The following is a 16680-nucleotide window of genomic DNA, read 5'->3' as shown; positions in this document are numbered from 1 at the left end:
ATGGAAGTGGGCGTCGAGCAAACAAACGGGGTTGCTCATCCCCAAGACTATCCTAACCTAGCGCTCCGGGATGATGTTGGTAATCGTGGTGGCTCCGGCCTAAGCCCAGAGGCGTGCTTCGTCCTTGATGGCTCAAATATACTCACATATTTGATATAATAAGGTCTTATATTACGGGAGGGAAGGAGGGAGCACTAAATACTTGTAATTATTTTACCTATTTGCACCAAGAACATGTGCTTGGTGTTAATTATTTTAAACCACTAAGGCCCTTCCCAGTGCTCCACCATGAACAGGTGCTAACATGCCACATAAGCAAAAAAATGACATGGCACAACAATTAAGGAGGAGAGAGAACACTTTGGTGATCTCAGGAAGAACCAATGCCAAGCACGTGAACCTAGGCCAACCACTTAAATGGAACAACTTAACCAATGCATGAAAGACTTTAGGTGCTAACTCATTAAATAAAATGAGCTTAACAACAACAAGTAAGCTATTTAATGAACTTAGCACCTCATCTAAGCACCTTTGCATTGGAAGAGGCCTTAGCCTGGTCATAGGAAGTAACATAAGTAGTAACATAGATGCCACATAAGCAAAAATGGTGAGGTGGCATGTAGTTAATAAGGAGAGAGACAAATAGAGTAACATAAGAACATGGTTAATAACAAAGCCTACCGCTGGGTATATGCCAATGCCACATTATATAAAGCCTGTATAAAAGCCTACTAATACAATAGTTTGGCTGTATGCTAGCTAGTACTATTTAATGTCTGCATGTAAAGAGAGGCAGGTATACAATCTTGATTGGTGGAAGGGAAAGGAACGCCTGCTCACACCGCTGCATATTGTTGCTTTTCTTGTATCTCACGATGCAGCGGGCTGTAGCTGGAGCGCCCGCTCCCTTCTTTTTCTTTCACTGTCTCTCCTCCAGCAGTGATTTTTTGTGACGTGGTACTGCTTATAGCCGGCTGACTAGACCTATTGTACTTGCTCTAACATGTTACCATCACATAGCACTTCCCGATGCAAAATGAGTCTACAAAGTAATAAATGAACATATCTATGTTAACACACATATGACACTACCCACAATAAAGGTAGTAACATAGACTCAGAGATATGTGTGACATCGGTCTATGTGAAACATCTTTCATTCAATGCAAGGCCTACATACAAGATCAGACACCTTAAAAAACTATTGAGTTACACATACACAGTGACACTATGAATATAGTAAAATAATAGTCATGGGTTTCCGCGATGGGTTGGATCTAGTGGATTGTTTGCCTCGTTAAACAAAATCAAAGTTGATTTATCCACATCCGATTTTTCTATAAAGAGATTATGTTAAAAATTTGGATGTAAATTTCCAAAATGTACAACAAAATATTCTTTTTAAGATTTGAATAGTAATAAAGTCTTAGAAAAAAATACCACAAGTGATTCTTGTTTAGAGAAAACACCCGAAGACATTTCTGTTGTTAAAAAAGAGAGAGAACATCAGAAGACACTTCTTGCTAGCATCAGAGGGCAATTCTTTTGGGCAACTTAATCCCCATCTTAAGAAATAAGTCGCTCCCTAAATTTATTGAGACTTCTAAATTAGTTATCCCATAACTAGTTTAGAAGCTTCATTGAACGGCTTATGAAAAAAGCTAGGAAGGAGGCGGCTTATTTTCTTTAAGCCGTCAAAAGAATTGGCCCTAGATTTATTTTTCCTACCTTCACTCTCTGCCTCCTCCCGAAATTCCCCACACCTACGGCCTACCCATACACCGCCGCCGTGCCAGCTGCGGCTGCCGCAGTCGCCAAAATCTCTGGGAGACGGGATGGCAGAGGTGTCCAGGCGGGCGGCAAGCAGCCTCCCCGAAGAGCTCCTCGTGGAGATCCTGGCGCGGGTGCCCTACCGGTCCCTCTGCCGCTTCCGGTGCGTGTCGCCGTCGTGGCGCGCCCTCTGCTCCGACCCCGGCCTCCTCAGGCGGTCGCCGCAGACCCTCTCCGGCTTCTTCTGCCCTCGACGACCTCCGCGAGGACAGCTTATGCCACGCCCTCGACGACAATTTGAGAGAGAGATACGTTTCCTCAATTTTCCGGCCGCTGGTCGATCCGTCTCTCCCTTTCCTGCGGGTGCGGGGCGGCGGCTATACCCATGGCTTCATACTCGTGGATTGCTGTGGGGGACTCCTCCTCTGCGCGTGCTTCACTTCGCCCACCCAGTCCCGCCGACAAGTGGATTATCTGGTCTGCAATCCGGCCACCGAGAAGTGGAGCGTCTTGCCTCGCACCGAGGGGCTGCACTCGGGGAACTTGCTCCGTCTGGGCCATGACCCAGCTGATCCCTCCCGCTTCACCGTCTTTGTGTTACTGCGGCATCACGGCAATGACGACCAACTAACTGGAGTTGAGATCTACTCGTCCCAGACCAGAAGATGGACTTCAAAGCAGAGTGGGTGGCCTCAAGAAACTAGTGTTGGTTTCTATGAGGCAGCTGATTCTGTCTTCCTGGATGGCACTCTGCATCTGCCCACCGACGGGTTTTCTTCTCTTTCGGCTCCTAAGGTTGTCACCGTGGACATGGACGGCAAGACTTGGCAGGAAATTCCTTTGCCAGGGATGCATCGGCCAGTCTCAAAGGCGCTTGCACGCTGTGAAGATTGATCACGTTAATGATAACGGCAGGCTACTCTCAGTTTGGGTTCTTAAGGATTATGCTAGTGGACACTGGACCCTGAAGCATACTGCAAGCATTTCAGAACTGCTAGGAAGGCCAAGGCATCTTCGTGGATATGGGGAGTCCTATACATTGATTGGTATCCATCCGGACTGTGATTTGATTTTCTTCATAGATGAGATGGAAGGAAGATTCATGTCGTACGCTATGGATAGCCGGAAGGTACATGTTGTCTACAACCAAGAAGAATACTACCGTGAAGCGAATCATCCTTACACTCCCTGTTTTGCTGAATGCTCAACTACCAGATAGTCACTGAAAGACATGTGACCAGCGCCCTCACAATAAACAAATAAAGATTTTGAATATGGGCCAGATCTGTAGTTATGGGGTAAGTTGCTTGGAAATGTTTTGCCCCTACTTCGATTTGATATTCCTGTTTCATGGTCTTCTGGTGCATGCCCTGTTTGATATGATGAACAATGTATGGAGAATTCGAAGACTTTTATTCTACTGTTAGTTATGTGAACGTAGCTAGCCACTTGATGAGTTAACGTATTTGCTTTCATGTGCTTGGCTGATGGCCACTTGATGAGTTAACGTTTGTTAACGTATTTGCTTTGTACGCGGAAAAATGGTGGCGACAACACTTAGAGTGACTTCGATGGTGCTACTCGAGCAGCCGATCGTGAGCTCCGTGCTGAAAGGCTAGGTCTCACCCGAGCTGGTTATACCGGGATGACGATGTTTTAATGTCGTTACCTTGTTGGAGTCATTTCTCGGATATGCTCGGATTGATTCTTCAGGGTGAAAAGCCTAGATTTCGGCCATGGTACTTGGATCCGGCGACTTCTGCATTTGAATGTTGTTTCCTTCTTGAAAGCGTTACTATTAAAGAGCCTCGTTGTCTGCGTGGTGTAAAGATGGTTGGTGTAAATATGGTCATTGTTGTAGTTTGCCGATGAGTCAATTACACTGTTGGTGTCACAACTTGTCCTGAATGTTCATTTTGGTGTTACAAGTTGTGAGATACGTCAAAGTGGTGAAAAAACTTGGCTCAATCGTTTGCATACGGTGCTTTTCTCAGTTTCGTACGAATCAAGCGCTGACTAAGCAAGACAGCGTGGCGCGGGTCCCATTGGCAGTGACCAGAGGCTGTGGGCTGATGCGTTTAGCATGGGTTATCTCAGAAACCCCCTCAGATTTCACGTTTTTGACAAATAAGCCCCCGGGTTGGCTGTACACAGGTGGCCTTTCCTTATAACTGTCAGACAAACAACAAAATATGTTGTTTTAACAGAAGAGAGCTTTCAAAGTTGAACGGAACTTGCATAGTAGCCCATTGGCTATAGACAAAACAGTACCACCTATAGATCCTTGGTTCGAGTCCCAAAACCACCATTTTTTTAATTTTATTTCTCATACTGTTAAAATTGTTCTAAATAGAATTTTCATAGCAAGGTTTCTGCATAACAGTTTCACGGAAATCATAAAAGCAGAATATAGCATCATATTAAAAACTCCACATTTTTATTTCTCATACTGTTAAAATTGTTCTAAATAGAATTTGCACAACAGTTTTATAGAAATCATAGAGCAGAATATAGCATCATATCAAAAACTCCACAGGAAGCATTTCTATATGAAATGAAGTAAAATTTCAGAAAAGAAAACAGTTTCACAGAAATCATAGAGCACAGGATAACATCATATCATCTTCACAATAATCATAGTGCAAAGGATGGCATCATATCATCTTCAGAGAAGTCATACATGAACTAATTTAGAGATGATAGCATCATATTCATTTGAGCATCCTACCAAAAGATATGTTCAGCTCCTGACATGTTTCAACTTAAGCAGAGGGCTAATTTAGTTCTAACAATCCAAAGAACAAAAGTTCATACATGAACTTGATTGCATTTTTTTCCAGTTCATTCATGAACTAATTTGATATGCAGCTTGCTCTATAAGGTCTGGAAATCATCAAGCCACTCCTCTTGTGGTGCATTGTGTCACTGGGACCTCCTCGGCTCGCACATATGATCTAGGTTCATCTGGTGGAAACATGATGTTCCACAGCCCAGCTCCTGGTCCTGTCCTACCTCCTGTGTGACCTCTCCCAGTCCCGCTGGCACGACCTCTCCAAGTCCCTCTCCCACTAGCTGTCCCAATCCCTCTCCCATTTCCTCTCACAGGTGCTCTGCCTACTCTTGTGACATTTCCCCTGCCTCTTCCAATTGCTCTCCTCTTTCTCCCTCTTGCATTTCCAGTTGCCTGGTAGCTTGCTTCAGGGACATCTTCAGGAATGTCTTCTGTCACCCCTCTTCTTCTAACCCTGCCTGTTGCCATTGCTGTGGTAACCCTGGGAGGGGGTATGCTATCTCTAGCATTTGCAACAAAAGCTGATTCTGGAAGAGGTCCATGATCCATTACGGGCACATATGCTCTCCTCTCCTAAGTATGAAACAATGCAGCAATTTTCAGATAGAGTTTTGCATGGTGAAATCAGAATATAATGTTTGGTAGAAAAAAAAATCCTTACCATTTGTGGTCCTCAACTCCTCTCTATAATCCCACAAGTGCTTGAACTGGTCATCATCTTCACCTCCAATCTGCTTCACTGAATCTCTTCTAGCTCTTCCTAATTTGGTCCTACTTGGTATGAGATTGTACTCTTGCTGAATCTTCTCCTCAAATTTCTTCAAAGGCATCTTCTCATTGTCCCTGAACTCATCTCTAAATTTTTTGGTTAAAAATGGAGCAGTTAGACCTTTAAGGTTCCATGACTTAGGGAAAGTGTGCTCATCACAATACTTCTTTATAATGAAGCAGTTTTTCCTGCTGTCCTTCACTGCTTTCATGTACCATGGGCAAGCATTACTGCATATTGCTTCAACTGTAGTGCTTGTGTTTCTTGTCTTTTTTATTGCAACTCTGTTTCTTATGCTATAAGAAGTTATAGCATGTCTGAGCTCCTACACACTACCAAACACCATTCCTAACTTAAATACAGGAGCATTCAGATCTGTCTCTGGATTGAAATCTTTGAAATGGTACTTCAACTTGTCCCTCTCTTCTTTGGATAACAAGATGTGAGGGTCATCTAGAGCATCCTCTGCTAGCTCTGTTTCATAGTCACATGTTGTAAATCTTTCTCTGTGATCATCCACTTCTTTGTCTACATGATCTTCAAATAAATCATCATCCCCATCCTCTACATCATAGTCACTGTCAAAAAATTCCTCATCGGTCTCAGAATCTACTGCAGGTTCTACGTCTTCTTCGTCAACATCATCATCAGCACATCCCGAAGATGATCCTTCAAAAAACAATCCCCTTGCCCTCCTCTTACTTCTCACAGTTGCAACTTTAGGTGAGGTGGCTTGTTCTTTTCCCTTGTCTTTCCTTGGAGTTATGACCTTTGGAAATTCAGGAACCCCTTGAACTACAACATCATCTCGTACCAAATTGTTTAGTGTATCTCCATGGTCTATGATCAGCAATAAGTTCTTGTGTTGTGTACTAGCTGCTATCATTGCAAGGCTGTCAGCATCACATTTCATTTCTTTCATTTCTTCACTAAGTGTCCTTCCAGGCTGACACCAAAACACTTCATGTTGTCCACTATCTCTGTCATACCCCAGCTGCTTAAGAAAATCTTCAATCCACAATATAGACCATGTGTCACTATCACAACTATCAAACCAATCAACTTGATAGTCCATGTATGTCCTGTTGCTGCCAGTTCCATAGAAAAATCCCTTGTGATGAATCTCAACAGTGAACAATCCATCAAAATCACCTACAATGCATAAACATATTCAGATGACAAAGAACAGTCCCTTACAATTATAATTCTGTTCAACAAGGCAATGCAAATATCTAGTTTTCAATTAACAGAGCAGACAACAAGCCCTGTCAAGTATTCAATTAAAGATGCACATGTTATTTACAGTTAACCTGCTCAAATATTCAGTTATAGCAGTGTCGAAAAATTCAGTTAAAGCAGTGTCGAAAAATTCAGTTAACATGTGTCGACAGATTCAATTAACAAGTGTCGACAAATTCAGTTAAGTACAGATTGGCAAATACAATATAGGGTTGTGCGCACATACACTGACTTGACTGAAGCTCTCAGATTTTAACTAATATCCGATTTGTTCATGCAAAAAACAAGGGGCCTTCTAAACCCATCCTAAACCATAGAGACAAACGACGGATGAATGCGAGGGGGGATTTTAACGTCACGCCATCTAAAAAGCATCCGCGGACGAAATCAACACAAAACTCAACATTCGTCGCCGGCGAACCAACCGATGGAAACCCTACAAAAAAACAGGGGCTAAAGAGGGGGAAAGTTGGGGCTGTGCTCACTGTATACAGGGGCTGCCTCGCCGGGAGCTCGCCGGCGGGGTTCCATCTTCGTCGACGCCGCCGATCAACATGTCCTACAGATCACCGCCGCCGCCGCCTTCAAACGATCGACAGGAGGAAAGCTCGAGGCGAGGGAGTCGAACAGGCAAGTCAATAACGCAGACAGGAAAGGCCACCTGTGTACAGCCAACCCGGGGGCTTATTTGTCAAAAACGTAAAATCTGAAGGGGTTTTTGAGATAACCCATGCCAAACGCATCAGCCCACATCATCTGGTCACTGTCAATGGGACCCCGCCACGCTGTCTTGCTTAGTCAGCGCTTGATTCGTACGAAACTGAGAAAAGCACCATATGTGAACGATTGAGCCAAGTTTTTTCACCACTTTGACGTATCTCACAACTTGTAGTACCAAAGTGAACATTCAGGACAAGTTGTGATACCAACAGTGTAATTGACTCTTTGCCGATCATGTTCCTGACCACTTTATTTTTTCTTTGTTACTCGCCTACACATAGCTTTGGTCTTATATGACTTTGCTATTTGTTGATGTATTTTTATATGTGTGCATTAGTGTTGGCTATGTGCATCATAACTATACAGAGGCTGGTTGTGTGCTCTTTAAAAGAGAATATACCACATCCGAATCATAACAAGGACGAGGGCCGACGGGGACGGATATCAAAACCATGGCACTATGTATAACAAACAACATACGGGTATGACAAACAACATACGGGTATTTAATTTAAGAAGAAGAAAAATACTCGCATCCATCAGGAACATCACGAAGGTTAGATCTGGAGCGTACCGAGGGTATGGAACGAAAGACCTGACAGCGTGCACCGAAGTCACCCCTCCTCTTCCAAGAAAGAAAGTTAGAGTTCCTGCCTCTCGCCGGCGCCGCCGCAGGTCCGCCTCGTCTCCGGTGGCCCTAGGGCCATGGAGGCGCGGTGGATCCTGCCAAGGGCCGGCGGGAGGGCTCCGCTTTTAGTCGTTTTTTTTCTTATTTTGTTAGGGTTTGTGTCCTGTTCAGGAAGACGAGACGGCGGCGGCTCCCTGAAGATGGAATAAAGGTTTCCCCGCCTAGCCCCCGTTCCGGCGGTGCGTCTAGCATCGTTGGTGGGCGTGCGGAGGTGTGTCTCCGACGGATCTATCTTTGATGAATTTGCTCGGATCTCCTCGGTGTTCGTCTACTTTCGTGTGTCTTCGGGTTGAATCCTTCCAACCTACGTTATTCTTCGTCTGTGGCGGTTGCTGTTCTGGTGGGCTGGTCCTATGGGGCCTTAGCACGAGAACTTCCCGACTGTCTACTACAATAAGTTGTGCCCGACTCCGATGATGGAGGGGTGATGACGGCGGCGCACCTTCGGCTCGCTTCAGTGCTTGTAGTCGTCGCTAGGTGGTCTACGGATCTGAATGTAATTTTTATTTCTGGTGTCCGTTGTACAGCCATGATTGAAGATGAATAAATTCGAAGTTTTTAGCAAAAAAAGGTTAGTTGAGCGGCGGCAACAATCATGGATGATTAGGGCTTCGATGGCTATGAGCTCGATCACTTGGATGATGGAAAACACTACGGTGGATTAGAGGATGCCATGAAGCACAAGAAGAGGGAGTTTGTTCGCACCACTGGCCCATGCATCCGTCAATGTCAAAGCCCTCAAGTCAACCTCGTCTCCCCACGGACTGTGCCTTACGGGAACAATCTACGGACAGACGTGTCCTCCGACTCTCCGAGGCTCCGACTAATCGCTTCCCTCCACTGTGATTTCAGCTGTGGGTTACTTTATTCCAATCTGAGCTTGCCACATCAGACTGTAGGATTTATTCCGTGAGATTTGTCCACAAGGAATGTTTTTTACAACATACCTACGGGGTATTTCTACAACTCCAACAACATTCAGCTCGAAATTCGATCTATAGCAAGATAGTTCCCTAAAAAAATAGATTTGTAGATAAACAAACAAAAAAGACAACATGATTCTTGAGATTTGTGCATGTGACATGGATGTGCATTGCCACTTGTTTTGAGAAATTTTAAACTAAAACCGATCTCACGGATCTCACCTGACAACGGATCCTACTATTATAGTCTCCAACGTTCCCGGGGAGTGCGCCTTCAAAACTAGCGCTGCCATTCTTATCTTATATAAAGAAGCAGGTGGAGCTTACAAAGGATGAAGCACTGAAGCTGGCATAACAACAAAACATGGCTCCTCTGACTCCCAGGCTTGTGGTGCCCGTCGATGTGAAGAAGACGCCATGGGAGCAGGAGGTTCAACTCCACAACCGCTGGCATCCGGACATCCCTCCCGTCGCCGATGTGACCGAGGGGGAGTTGTTCCGTGTTGAGATGGTCGATTGGACCGGAGGACAGGTCAGAGACGATGACTCCGCAGATGACATCAAATCTCTGGATCTCACCACTGTAAGTATATATGCATTTTATTTGTGAGCTTTTTCTATGGAAGAAATGTCGTTTGATAATAGCATATCACCGGATTCGTTAGACAAGGCGCCGAAGATCGTTCGATCTAGATCATGGGGTTCAAAGTTGATCCTGTTGTTTGACTATGGTTTGATGCTCTGTTTATTTCAGTAGAAAGAGTGGTATTTCTCTCTCATATGCATTAGACAAAAGCAAGTCTTCTGTGCCACCAAACTGAATGTGTGTGGGTCTTCTACAGCCTCACTATCTCAGTGGCCCACTTAGGGTAGTTGATGCTGAGGGGGTTCCAGCTTCACCCGGCGATCTTCTCGCGGTGGAGATCTGCAACCTCGGCCCGCTTCCCGGCGATGAGTGGGGTTATACCGGCATATTCGAAAGGGAGAATGGGGGCGGGTTCTTGACCGACCACTTCCCAAGTGCAAGAAAAGCCATTTGGTATTTCGAAGGGATTTACGCACACTCCCCTCAGATACCAGGTAAGAAATTGCTGCTATTTATTGTTGTGAATTTTGTATAGAAAATGAGGATTACCCCCGATATTTATTGTTGTGAATGAAGAGTTTCAGCTTCAGATCATTCAATAGTTTCATTTTTGTGCATACCAGGTGTTCGGTTTCCGGGGTTAACTCATCCTGGTATAGTGGGAACTGCACCGTCGGCCGAGCTTCTCAATATATGGAACCAAAGGGAAAGGGAATTGGTCGATACGGGCCACGAGTCTCTGAAACTGTGTGAAGTTCTACACCAGAGACCCCTTGCTAACTTACCAACCTCCCACAGCTGCTTACTTGGGAAGGTACGACGTGTCCATCGATACTTTGTTTATATATGGTTATTAAAGAGCTATGCTAACAATATATGCAATGCTCTGCAGATCCAAGAAGGGACTCCTGAGTGGCAAAGGATTGCAAATGAAGCAGCAAGGACCATTCCTGGAAGAGAGAATGGGGGAAACTGTGACATAAAGAATCTAAGCAGAGGCTCCAAAGTTTATCTGCCAGTATTTGTTGAAGGAGCAAATTTGAGTACCGGTGATATGCACTTCTCCCAAGGTGATGGTGAAGTCTCATTTTGCGGAGCGATAGAAATGAGTGGATTCCTTGAGCTAAAGTAATTGCCTTAATTCTCAGCTGAACTGTACATGACTTGCCTGTCTTGATGACAGAAAACTGTCATGTGAAATTCTGCTGATTCATTTTTTGTGTAGGTGTGAGATCATAAGAGGTGGCATGAAGGAGTACTTGACTCCTGTTGGTCCAACAGCACTTCATGTGAACCCTATCTTCGAGATAGGCCCGGTGGAGCCGCGCTTCTCGGAATGGTTAGTCTTCGAGGGCATCAGCGTCGATGAGTCGGGGAAGCAGCATTTCCTTGACGCATCAGTTGCCTACAAGCGTGCAGTTCTCAATGCCATTGAATACCTTTCCAAGTTTGGGTACTCCAAGGAGCAGGTAGGCACTAACCAGGGTTAATTTTATATTGTCACCTCGTAATTAAGTACTCTACCATCCCCGCAAAAAATGGAAGTACTCTACTATGTACTAAATAAGAGAGGGACATTATCCTTAGTTCTGAACTTTGGGTTATGTATGCAGGCCTATCTTTTGTTGTCATGTTGTCCATGTGAGGGTAGGATATCTGGAATAGTAGATGCCCCTAACGCAGTGGCGACACTTGCCATCCCGACAGCGATATCCGACCAGGTATACTGCAATAGCCCCAACACAATATCTTCTGCACCCTTTTTGTTTCATCTTCTTAATAAGGACAGAACGACAAAGGTTGCGGTTGATGCCTTTGGTCTGATCTTGGATCTGGCTGAAGCTTCCTGTGCTACATTTGTTTGACGATACCAAAAAATTGGTGTCCACAGATAGCTAGTAGAGAAATGTATGTAGGTTTATGTATCACAGACAGCAGATCAATGCTGATATTGCTAGGTTATATTACCCAAAAGCATTGTGTGTGCCCAGTTACTCCATGAGGATGTGAGTCTAGTCAGTAATGTGCAAAGCATGGCTCCTGATAGTATCTCCTTCATTCGTAAGCGTTTTCAATGTTACGAGTACTTTTATTTAGAACTCCAGGTGCATGACATTTCAATTGTTAACATGTGTAGGATATAAGGCCAAAACGCCTGGGGCATGGACCAAAACTGAGGAGACTTCCGGATGTTCTGAGATGAACATACAGTGGACCATATATGCAGTGGAGCACAAGACCAAAGCGGTACAAGGACACCATGGCATCAATCAAACGTCTAAAAATAATGCGCGATCATGTTTACACAATCTCTTATAATAAATCTGAGTAACCATCTTTATTATTTCAACCATCATTTATGTATGTGTGACCCTGAATGTGGACCAGTAGTTGTAATGCCGTATTGTCTATTGAGTTCTCTCTTGTCTATATTGCTGCAAAGTTTTGTGATGTAGGTGATGCAAGCATTTTGCTTGTTATTACTATTGAAATTATGCAACTCTCCAAAGAAATTAGAGGTCCTCTAACCCTCTAGGAAATGGGTTCCGAACCCCTTTTTAGGTAATATAGTGGGAGTTGTGCTGCCGATCCGCACCTTTGATATGTTTCAACAGAGCTTTCAGATTGAAAGTTCTTTGTACTCGTTCCAACAATGTAGTTCATCTTTCAATGGTTGGTGATACATGATCGGATCGGTCTCACAGATTGCTCTGGCTCTTGAATGAGAACAGAGAGTTCTATATACTTCCTCTTCATGCACAAGATGGAGTGAGGTTTTCTGTTAAATTTTCTTCGCCAAACTTTCCTCCTCTCGGCACAACAGTTTAATTAAGCTCAACATCCATAACACAAGATATATAAGAATGCAAGCACTCACATGAGATTTCAGGAACTACTGCCTCACTCAAGCATCCATCTTTCATTACTGCCGATCGACATTTGCAATATAGAACATACAAAACAAGAGAACTATAGAAGCCCAAAAGCATAACACAGGCCACACCCATTGTGAACAAAGGCTTCTACTTTCCCTTCCAAAGATTTGCAGACATTGGTTTCTTGCCACGAAAAGCGCATACATTCGCAATCCATCAGCTGCAAAGGCCGAGACAAAGGTGCTTAACCGCCTCCGGGTTGCTTGGGCTGCTGATAACGTACGTTTCTGTCTTCCCGGTGCTTTGACATGTCAGGTTTAGTTGGTCTCCAAGCTGTGAAGACTGCAGGAGAAGCTTGGTGTCAGTAAAACTTCAGGCGAGTACGTAAAACTAAAATGAAAGCTCTAGTTATGCTTACAGACTGAAATAAGGTTCCAAAATGTAGCAACAAAAACAATGGCAGGCATTTGTTTCACGTAAATGAAACAGACGAGGCCACTCTATGGTAAGATAATGTCAACACATGGTCCTATGTAGAAAGGAGAAGCGATGACATATAGTTGAAAACCAGCGGGAGGGAACATTTTGACTGTTTTAACATGTGATCAGCTCATAGCAGGATGCACTGGTTGACGCTCTTAACGGTTTTCATCTAAGAGAATTTTTATGAAGAGAAAACTGCTCAGGTATGAGAATCAAGCACATCTCTTAGAATATACTCATTTCATTTGCTGTTAGGAACATCTGTCCAGAATGCCACAAAGAAGCTATATACGCAACTAGCAACATCCGATATTTCAGGGGACGACGACATTTCTTGGAACTATATATGTGTAAAAGAACTTACGAGGCAATAGTTGCTCGGTGCTTTATTACAGTCCCACTGTGAAGTAGGAACACAGCTCAGATAATGGCACCAAGAACATTGCTGGCTAGCATCGAACCCGTGCATTAGCAATACAAAGCCAGTGATGAACCTGCCAATGATAAAGTTTAGCAAAGGCAGTTAGTTGAAACCTAGAGGCTGAACTGAACAGATCATTATTTCTTCTGCTGAAAGGGAAGATATTTACCCACAAATTAATATCACCAAAGCAATCACCAAGAGTACAATTTGATATATCTTGTACTTGGATTTAGGCGTGGCCGAGTGAACTCCAAGACGAGAGTTCTTCTGGTTGATGTATCCGAACTGTGGGCGCATTAGGAGCACAAAACCAAGAAAAAAACTCGATACAAATCCACCAATATGAGCAAAGTTGTCAACATGTGGAAGGATCCCAACAGCCAAGTTGATAACAATGATCATAACAAGAGTCAATAAAGCCGCACACTGTATTTTCAAAACAAGAATGAAATTAGGCACAGTAAATATAATACAGTACAAGTTTGGAAAATTAATCCTTAGATTTAAGAACCGGCCTTATTCTCGTATATTGTCCAGTTTGTTATCAGCTCTGACAGCATGGAGCCCAGTAATCCAAACAGTGCACCTGAAGCTCCAACAGAGATATTTGACACCATAAACAGAGCAGACAGCAAGCTACCGCCGACCCCCGAGATCACATATAGTGTGCCGATCCTCACTGCGATAAACAAACATTTACACATGGTCAAGTTATATAGCTATTAGCTCTTGAAGGAACTGTCTAGGCAGAGAACTGAAGATGCAAAATCGCCTCGGCACTTACGGAAACCAAATTCCTTCTCAAGCCTGATTCCAATCATCAGGAGACTCAACATATTGGCAAGTATGTGGATAACACCAGCATGCAACCAAATGCAAGTGATGAGGCGCCACCATTCGTGGTCTCTGGCAACTTTACCAGTTTCTAGTGCCCCCATTTCCAACAGCCTGGAGAATTGGCACACATGTCAGTTGCCACTTATCAGATACAATACTAGCAAGGGTGAAAAAAACACATCACGGATATTTTTTAAAAATATTATCAAATATAGGAAGGTAGTACAATGTAGGAAAAGCATCTGAATTATACATAACTTAGTCATATATATAAATCTTTTATAAACAGTAAAGTAAGAAAGGCCAGTGGATGTCATATCAAATCAAGAAGTTCCTACAAAATCACGAAATTATAAACCGATAACAGCCGAATTACTTGAAGTTGATGCCTAAAACTATCATAATTTAGGCCGAAAGCAAAGTGCATTAGCTCAAATCTGAACCAATTTCACAAAATGCAGGCATCGGTGACAACAGAAGGAGCCAAAGAACCAAGCTTTGGGCCGGCGTCTTACGTCGCGGATGTGGGCCCGACGAGGGGGTTCTCCTTGTACGGCTGGAACGCGTACCTGCCGAGGTCCGGCTCGAGCATGCAACCGTGCGCGGCGGCAGCCCTGGCGGCCCCGCCGACGGAGTCGCCGATCGCGGCGGCGGCAGCCGCAGCGTGGGCGGGGCAGTCGTTGACGTACATGGTGCGGACGAAGAGGGCGATGTTGGCGGCGACGAAGAGCGGCACGAGGAACGGGAACCAGCGCCGGAAGGGCCGGAACTCCTGCGTCTCGCCCCGCCGCGGCATGGCGCCGCCGCCGGCGAGGGGCGCGGGCGCGGGCGCGAGGCCGGTCGGTCCTCTCCTGGGACCTCGGGCTTGCGCGCGCGTGCGTGCGGGGCGCGGGCGGGCGACGCGGGGTTCTGCGGGAGGTGGCGGGTTGGTTGGTGCGCCTCGCGCGCTTTTGTGTCGTGGAAAATGAGACGGTTTTGGGAGGAGGAGAGGCAGGCAGGCGACGGAGGACGGAGGTGGAAGAAACGGGGGAGACCCTCTATTCTTGGTCATTTTTCCCCAAAGGGAAAATTGACAGATGGATTTGAAATGTGCATTTGGATTTCTTTTACACTGCTGCAGAAATTGACAAGAATCCCTTCTTATTCTTTGCGAGAGGAATTTGTAAGTTAAACTTAAGAAGGATTAATGATCTGCTCGGCTAGTTAAGGCGGACGCAAATGTCCAGTGATACGTGACGAGTGTGATTGTGAATTTTATGGACGAAGGTGACCATGAAAGGAAGTGTGCTAATTGATACTCCCTCCGTTCCTAAAAGTAGTGCGCATAAAAATTTCGTAAAAATTCCGACATGTAGTGCGTATCTCGTTCCGCGAGTGATTTTGGACGAAATTGCCCTTCCACCGAACAGCCAGCGCCCTACCCCACCGCATAGCCCCATCGCCTCCCTCCCCCCCCTTATCTCTTTCTCGTCGCCGCTTTTCCCCACCTCCTGCTCGCCTCGATCCCCAGCGGCCTCCCACCACCTGACCTCCTCACCGATCCCCACACTCCTAGTTCATCCCCACCTCCCGCAACACTTCCTCCCCCTCTCCCATCGATCTCCGCCTCACGACAGGAGCTGTCCAATAGATCGCGGGCGAGAGGTGTGGTGGAGCCGGCGGTCTGAATGGCCGGAGGAGTTGAGGAAGAGGTGAGGAGGAAGGTTTTGGCTCTGTTGAAGGAGGCAAAGGCGACAATACAGCAAATCGAGCTGTTGCTAGGCCAAACGCCCAAGGTGGACGGTCCAGATGCTCAACGATTCGGCAAGCGGCAGCTGGAATTCGAACAAACAGAGGAGGAAGAAGAGGAGGAGATCTCTGGCGAGGACTGCGCTGGAGACTGGCTGGATGCCCTCAGTAAGGAGGACCTGCTCGAGTACGTCAACAGATTTGATGGCGGCGACGCTAACCAAGGTTCGCTCGTGACCCAGGATGTCGATGTCGGCGTCCGTGTAGAAGATGCCTCACCCATGCCGCTTAGTTTTGTTCATCACGGCGTCCATGTGGGCTGAGGTGACGCGCACATGAGGGCTGGACAGAGTTAGTGAAGGGGTATATTAGTCCCAAGTACATGTGCGAGCACAAATATTGGTATTGAAGCTGAATCTAAGACGCACTATATTTAGGAATGAAGGGAGTACCTCCGATAGATGGGTTGGTTGATTAAATGAATATAATTGGATCGATGTGTCATGAAATGATGTCATTTAAGGTAAGAATTCTTGTTATTTTGTATTAGTAAGCAACTCATGAAACTTGTTAGCTCATTAAGTCAATGATCTGAAACCAGTGATTGACTGAGTTCCATAAGAAGTGAGCTACGAATTGGGCTACCAAAAGCTTATTAAGCTCACGACTACGAGCTTTTGATCTATCCCAACCTAAACTCCAAAGTTACTCATGTGGCCATTGAAATTTTCTTGAAAGTTCCATAACAAGCAGAGACTGCATACATTCATCTACCATATGAATTTCAATCTCAATTACTCAGTGATGGCAGTTCAAGAAGATCACCCAAGTGAACATCATGATCTG

General features: G+C 45.1%; 3 protein-coding genes across 4 annotated transcripts; 1 reads left to right on the top strand and 2 right to left on the bottom strand.

Moving 5' to 3' along the window:
- Positions 1-4520: 4520 nt before the first annotated feature.
- LOC123060125 (uncharacterized) lies at positions 4521-7208 on the bottom strand. The gene is made up of 3 exons (XM_044482696.1): positions 7055-7208; positions 5223-6482; positions 4521-5134 (listed from the first exon to the last, which is right to left on the bottom strand). Exons 1-2 carry the CDS (start codon positions 7098-7100, stop codon positions 5656-5658), a joined length of 873 nt encoding a protein of 290 aa, XP_044338631.1. The 5' UTR covers positions 7101-7208; the 3' UTR covers positions 4521-5134; positions 5223-5655.
- A 2003-nt stretch (positions 7209-9211) lies between these two features.
- Positions 9212-12002, top strand: LOC123060124 (formamidase). The gene is made up of 7 exons (XM_044482695.1): positions 9212-9483; positions 9743-9980; positions 10110-10300; positions 10379-10614; positions 10712-10955; positions 11100-11207; positions 11624-12002. The coding sequence occupies exons 1-7, from the start codon at positions 9265-9267 to the stop codon at positions 11687-11689; spliced, it is 1302 nt and encodes a 433-aa protein (XP_044338630.1). The 5' UTR covers positions 9212-9264; the 3' UTR covers positions 11690-12002.
- Positions 12003-12287: 285 nt separating this feature from the next.
- LOC123060123 (RHOMBOID-like protein 1) lies at positions 12288-15089 on the bottom strand. 2 transcript variants are annotated; one of them, XM_044482693.1, is made up of 6 exons: positions 14622-15089; positions 14054-14217; positions 13785-13948; positions 13436-13695; positions 13210-13339; positions 12288-12704 (listed from the first exon to the last, which is right to left on the bottom strand). In XM_044482693.1, exons 1-6 carry the CDS (start codon positions 14900-14902, stop codon positions 12579-12581), a joined length of 1125 nt encoding a protein of 374 aa, XP_044338628.1. In that variant the 5' UTR covers positions 14903-15089; the 3' UTR covers positions 12288-12578. The 2 variants fall into 2 exon arrangements, with proteins under 2 accessions (XP_044338628.1, XP_044338629.1); XM_044482694.1 differs by having other exon boundaries at positions 14676-15089.
- Positions 15090-16680: the final 1591 nt, after the last annotated feature.

Source organism: Triticum aestivum, chromosome 3A, assembly GCF_018294505.1.
Source record: "Triticum aestivum cultivar Chinese Spring chromosome 3A, IWGSC CS RefSeq v2.1, whole genome shotgun sequence".
NCBI lineage: Eukaryota > Viridiplantae > Streptophyta > Magnoliopsida > Poales > Poaceae > Triticum > Triticum aestivum.
Note: the sequence above shows the minus strand (reverse complement) of the source record. Positions and strands in the feature narration are given on the sequence as shown.

Coding starts and splice junctions, on each gene's coding strand:
- LOC123060125 (XM_044482696.1), bottom strand. CDS start 7,100: ATGGAACCCCGCCGGCGAGCTCCCGGCGAGGCAGCCCCTGTATACA. Junction 6,483..7,054: donor CGAGGCAGCCCCTGTATACA/GTGAGCACAGCC, acceptor TATGCATTGTAG/GTGATTTTGATGGATTGTTC.
- LOC123060124 (XM_044482695.1), top strand. CDS start 9,265: ATGGCTCCTCTGACTCCCAGGCTTGTGGTGCCCGTCGATGTGAAGAAG. Junction 9,484..9,742: donor AATCTCTGGATCTCACCACT/GTAAGTATATAT, acceptor GGTCTTCTACAG/CCTCACTATCTCAGTGGCCC. Junction 11,208..11,623: donor CGACAGCGATATCCGACCAG/GTATACTGCAAT, acceptor TAACATGTGTAG/GATATAAGGCCAAAACGCCT.
- LOC123060123 (XM_044482693.1), bottom strand. CDS start 14,902: ATGCCGCGGCGGGGCGAGACGCAGGAGTTCCGGCCCTTCCGGCGCTGG. Junction 13,696..13,784: donor GGACAATATACGAGAATAAG/GCCGGTTCTTAA, acceptor TTGAAAATACAG/TGTGCGGCTTTATTGACTCT. Junction 13,340..13,435: donor TTGGTGATATTAATTTGTGG/GTAAATATCTTC, acceptor TATCATTGGCAG/GTTCATCACTGGCTTTGTAT.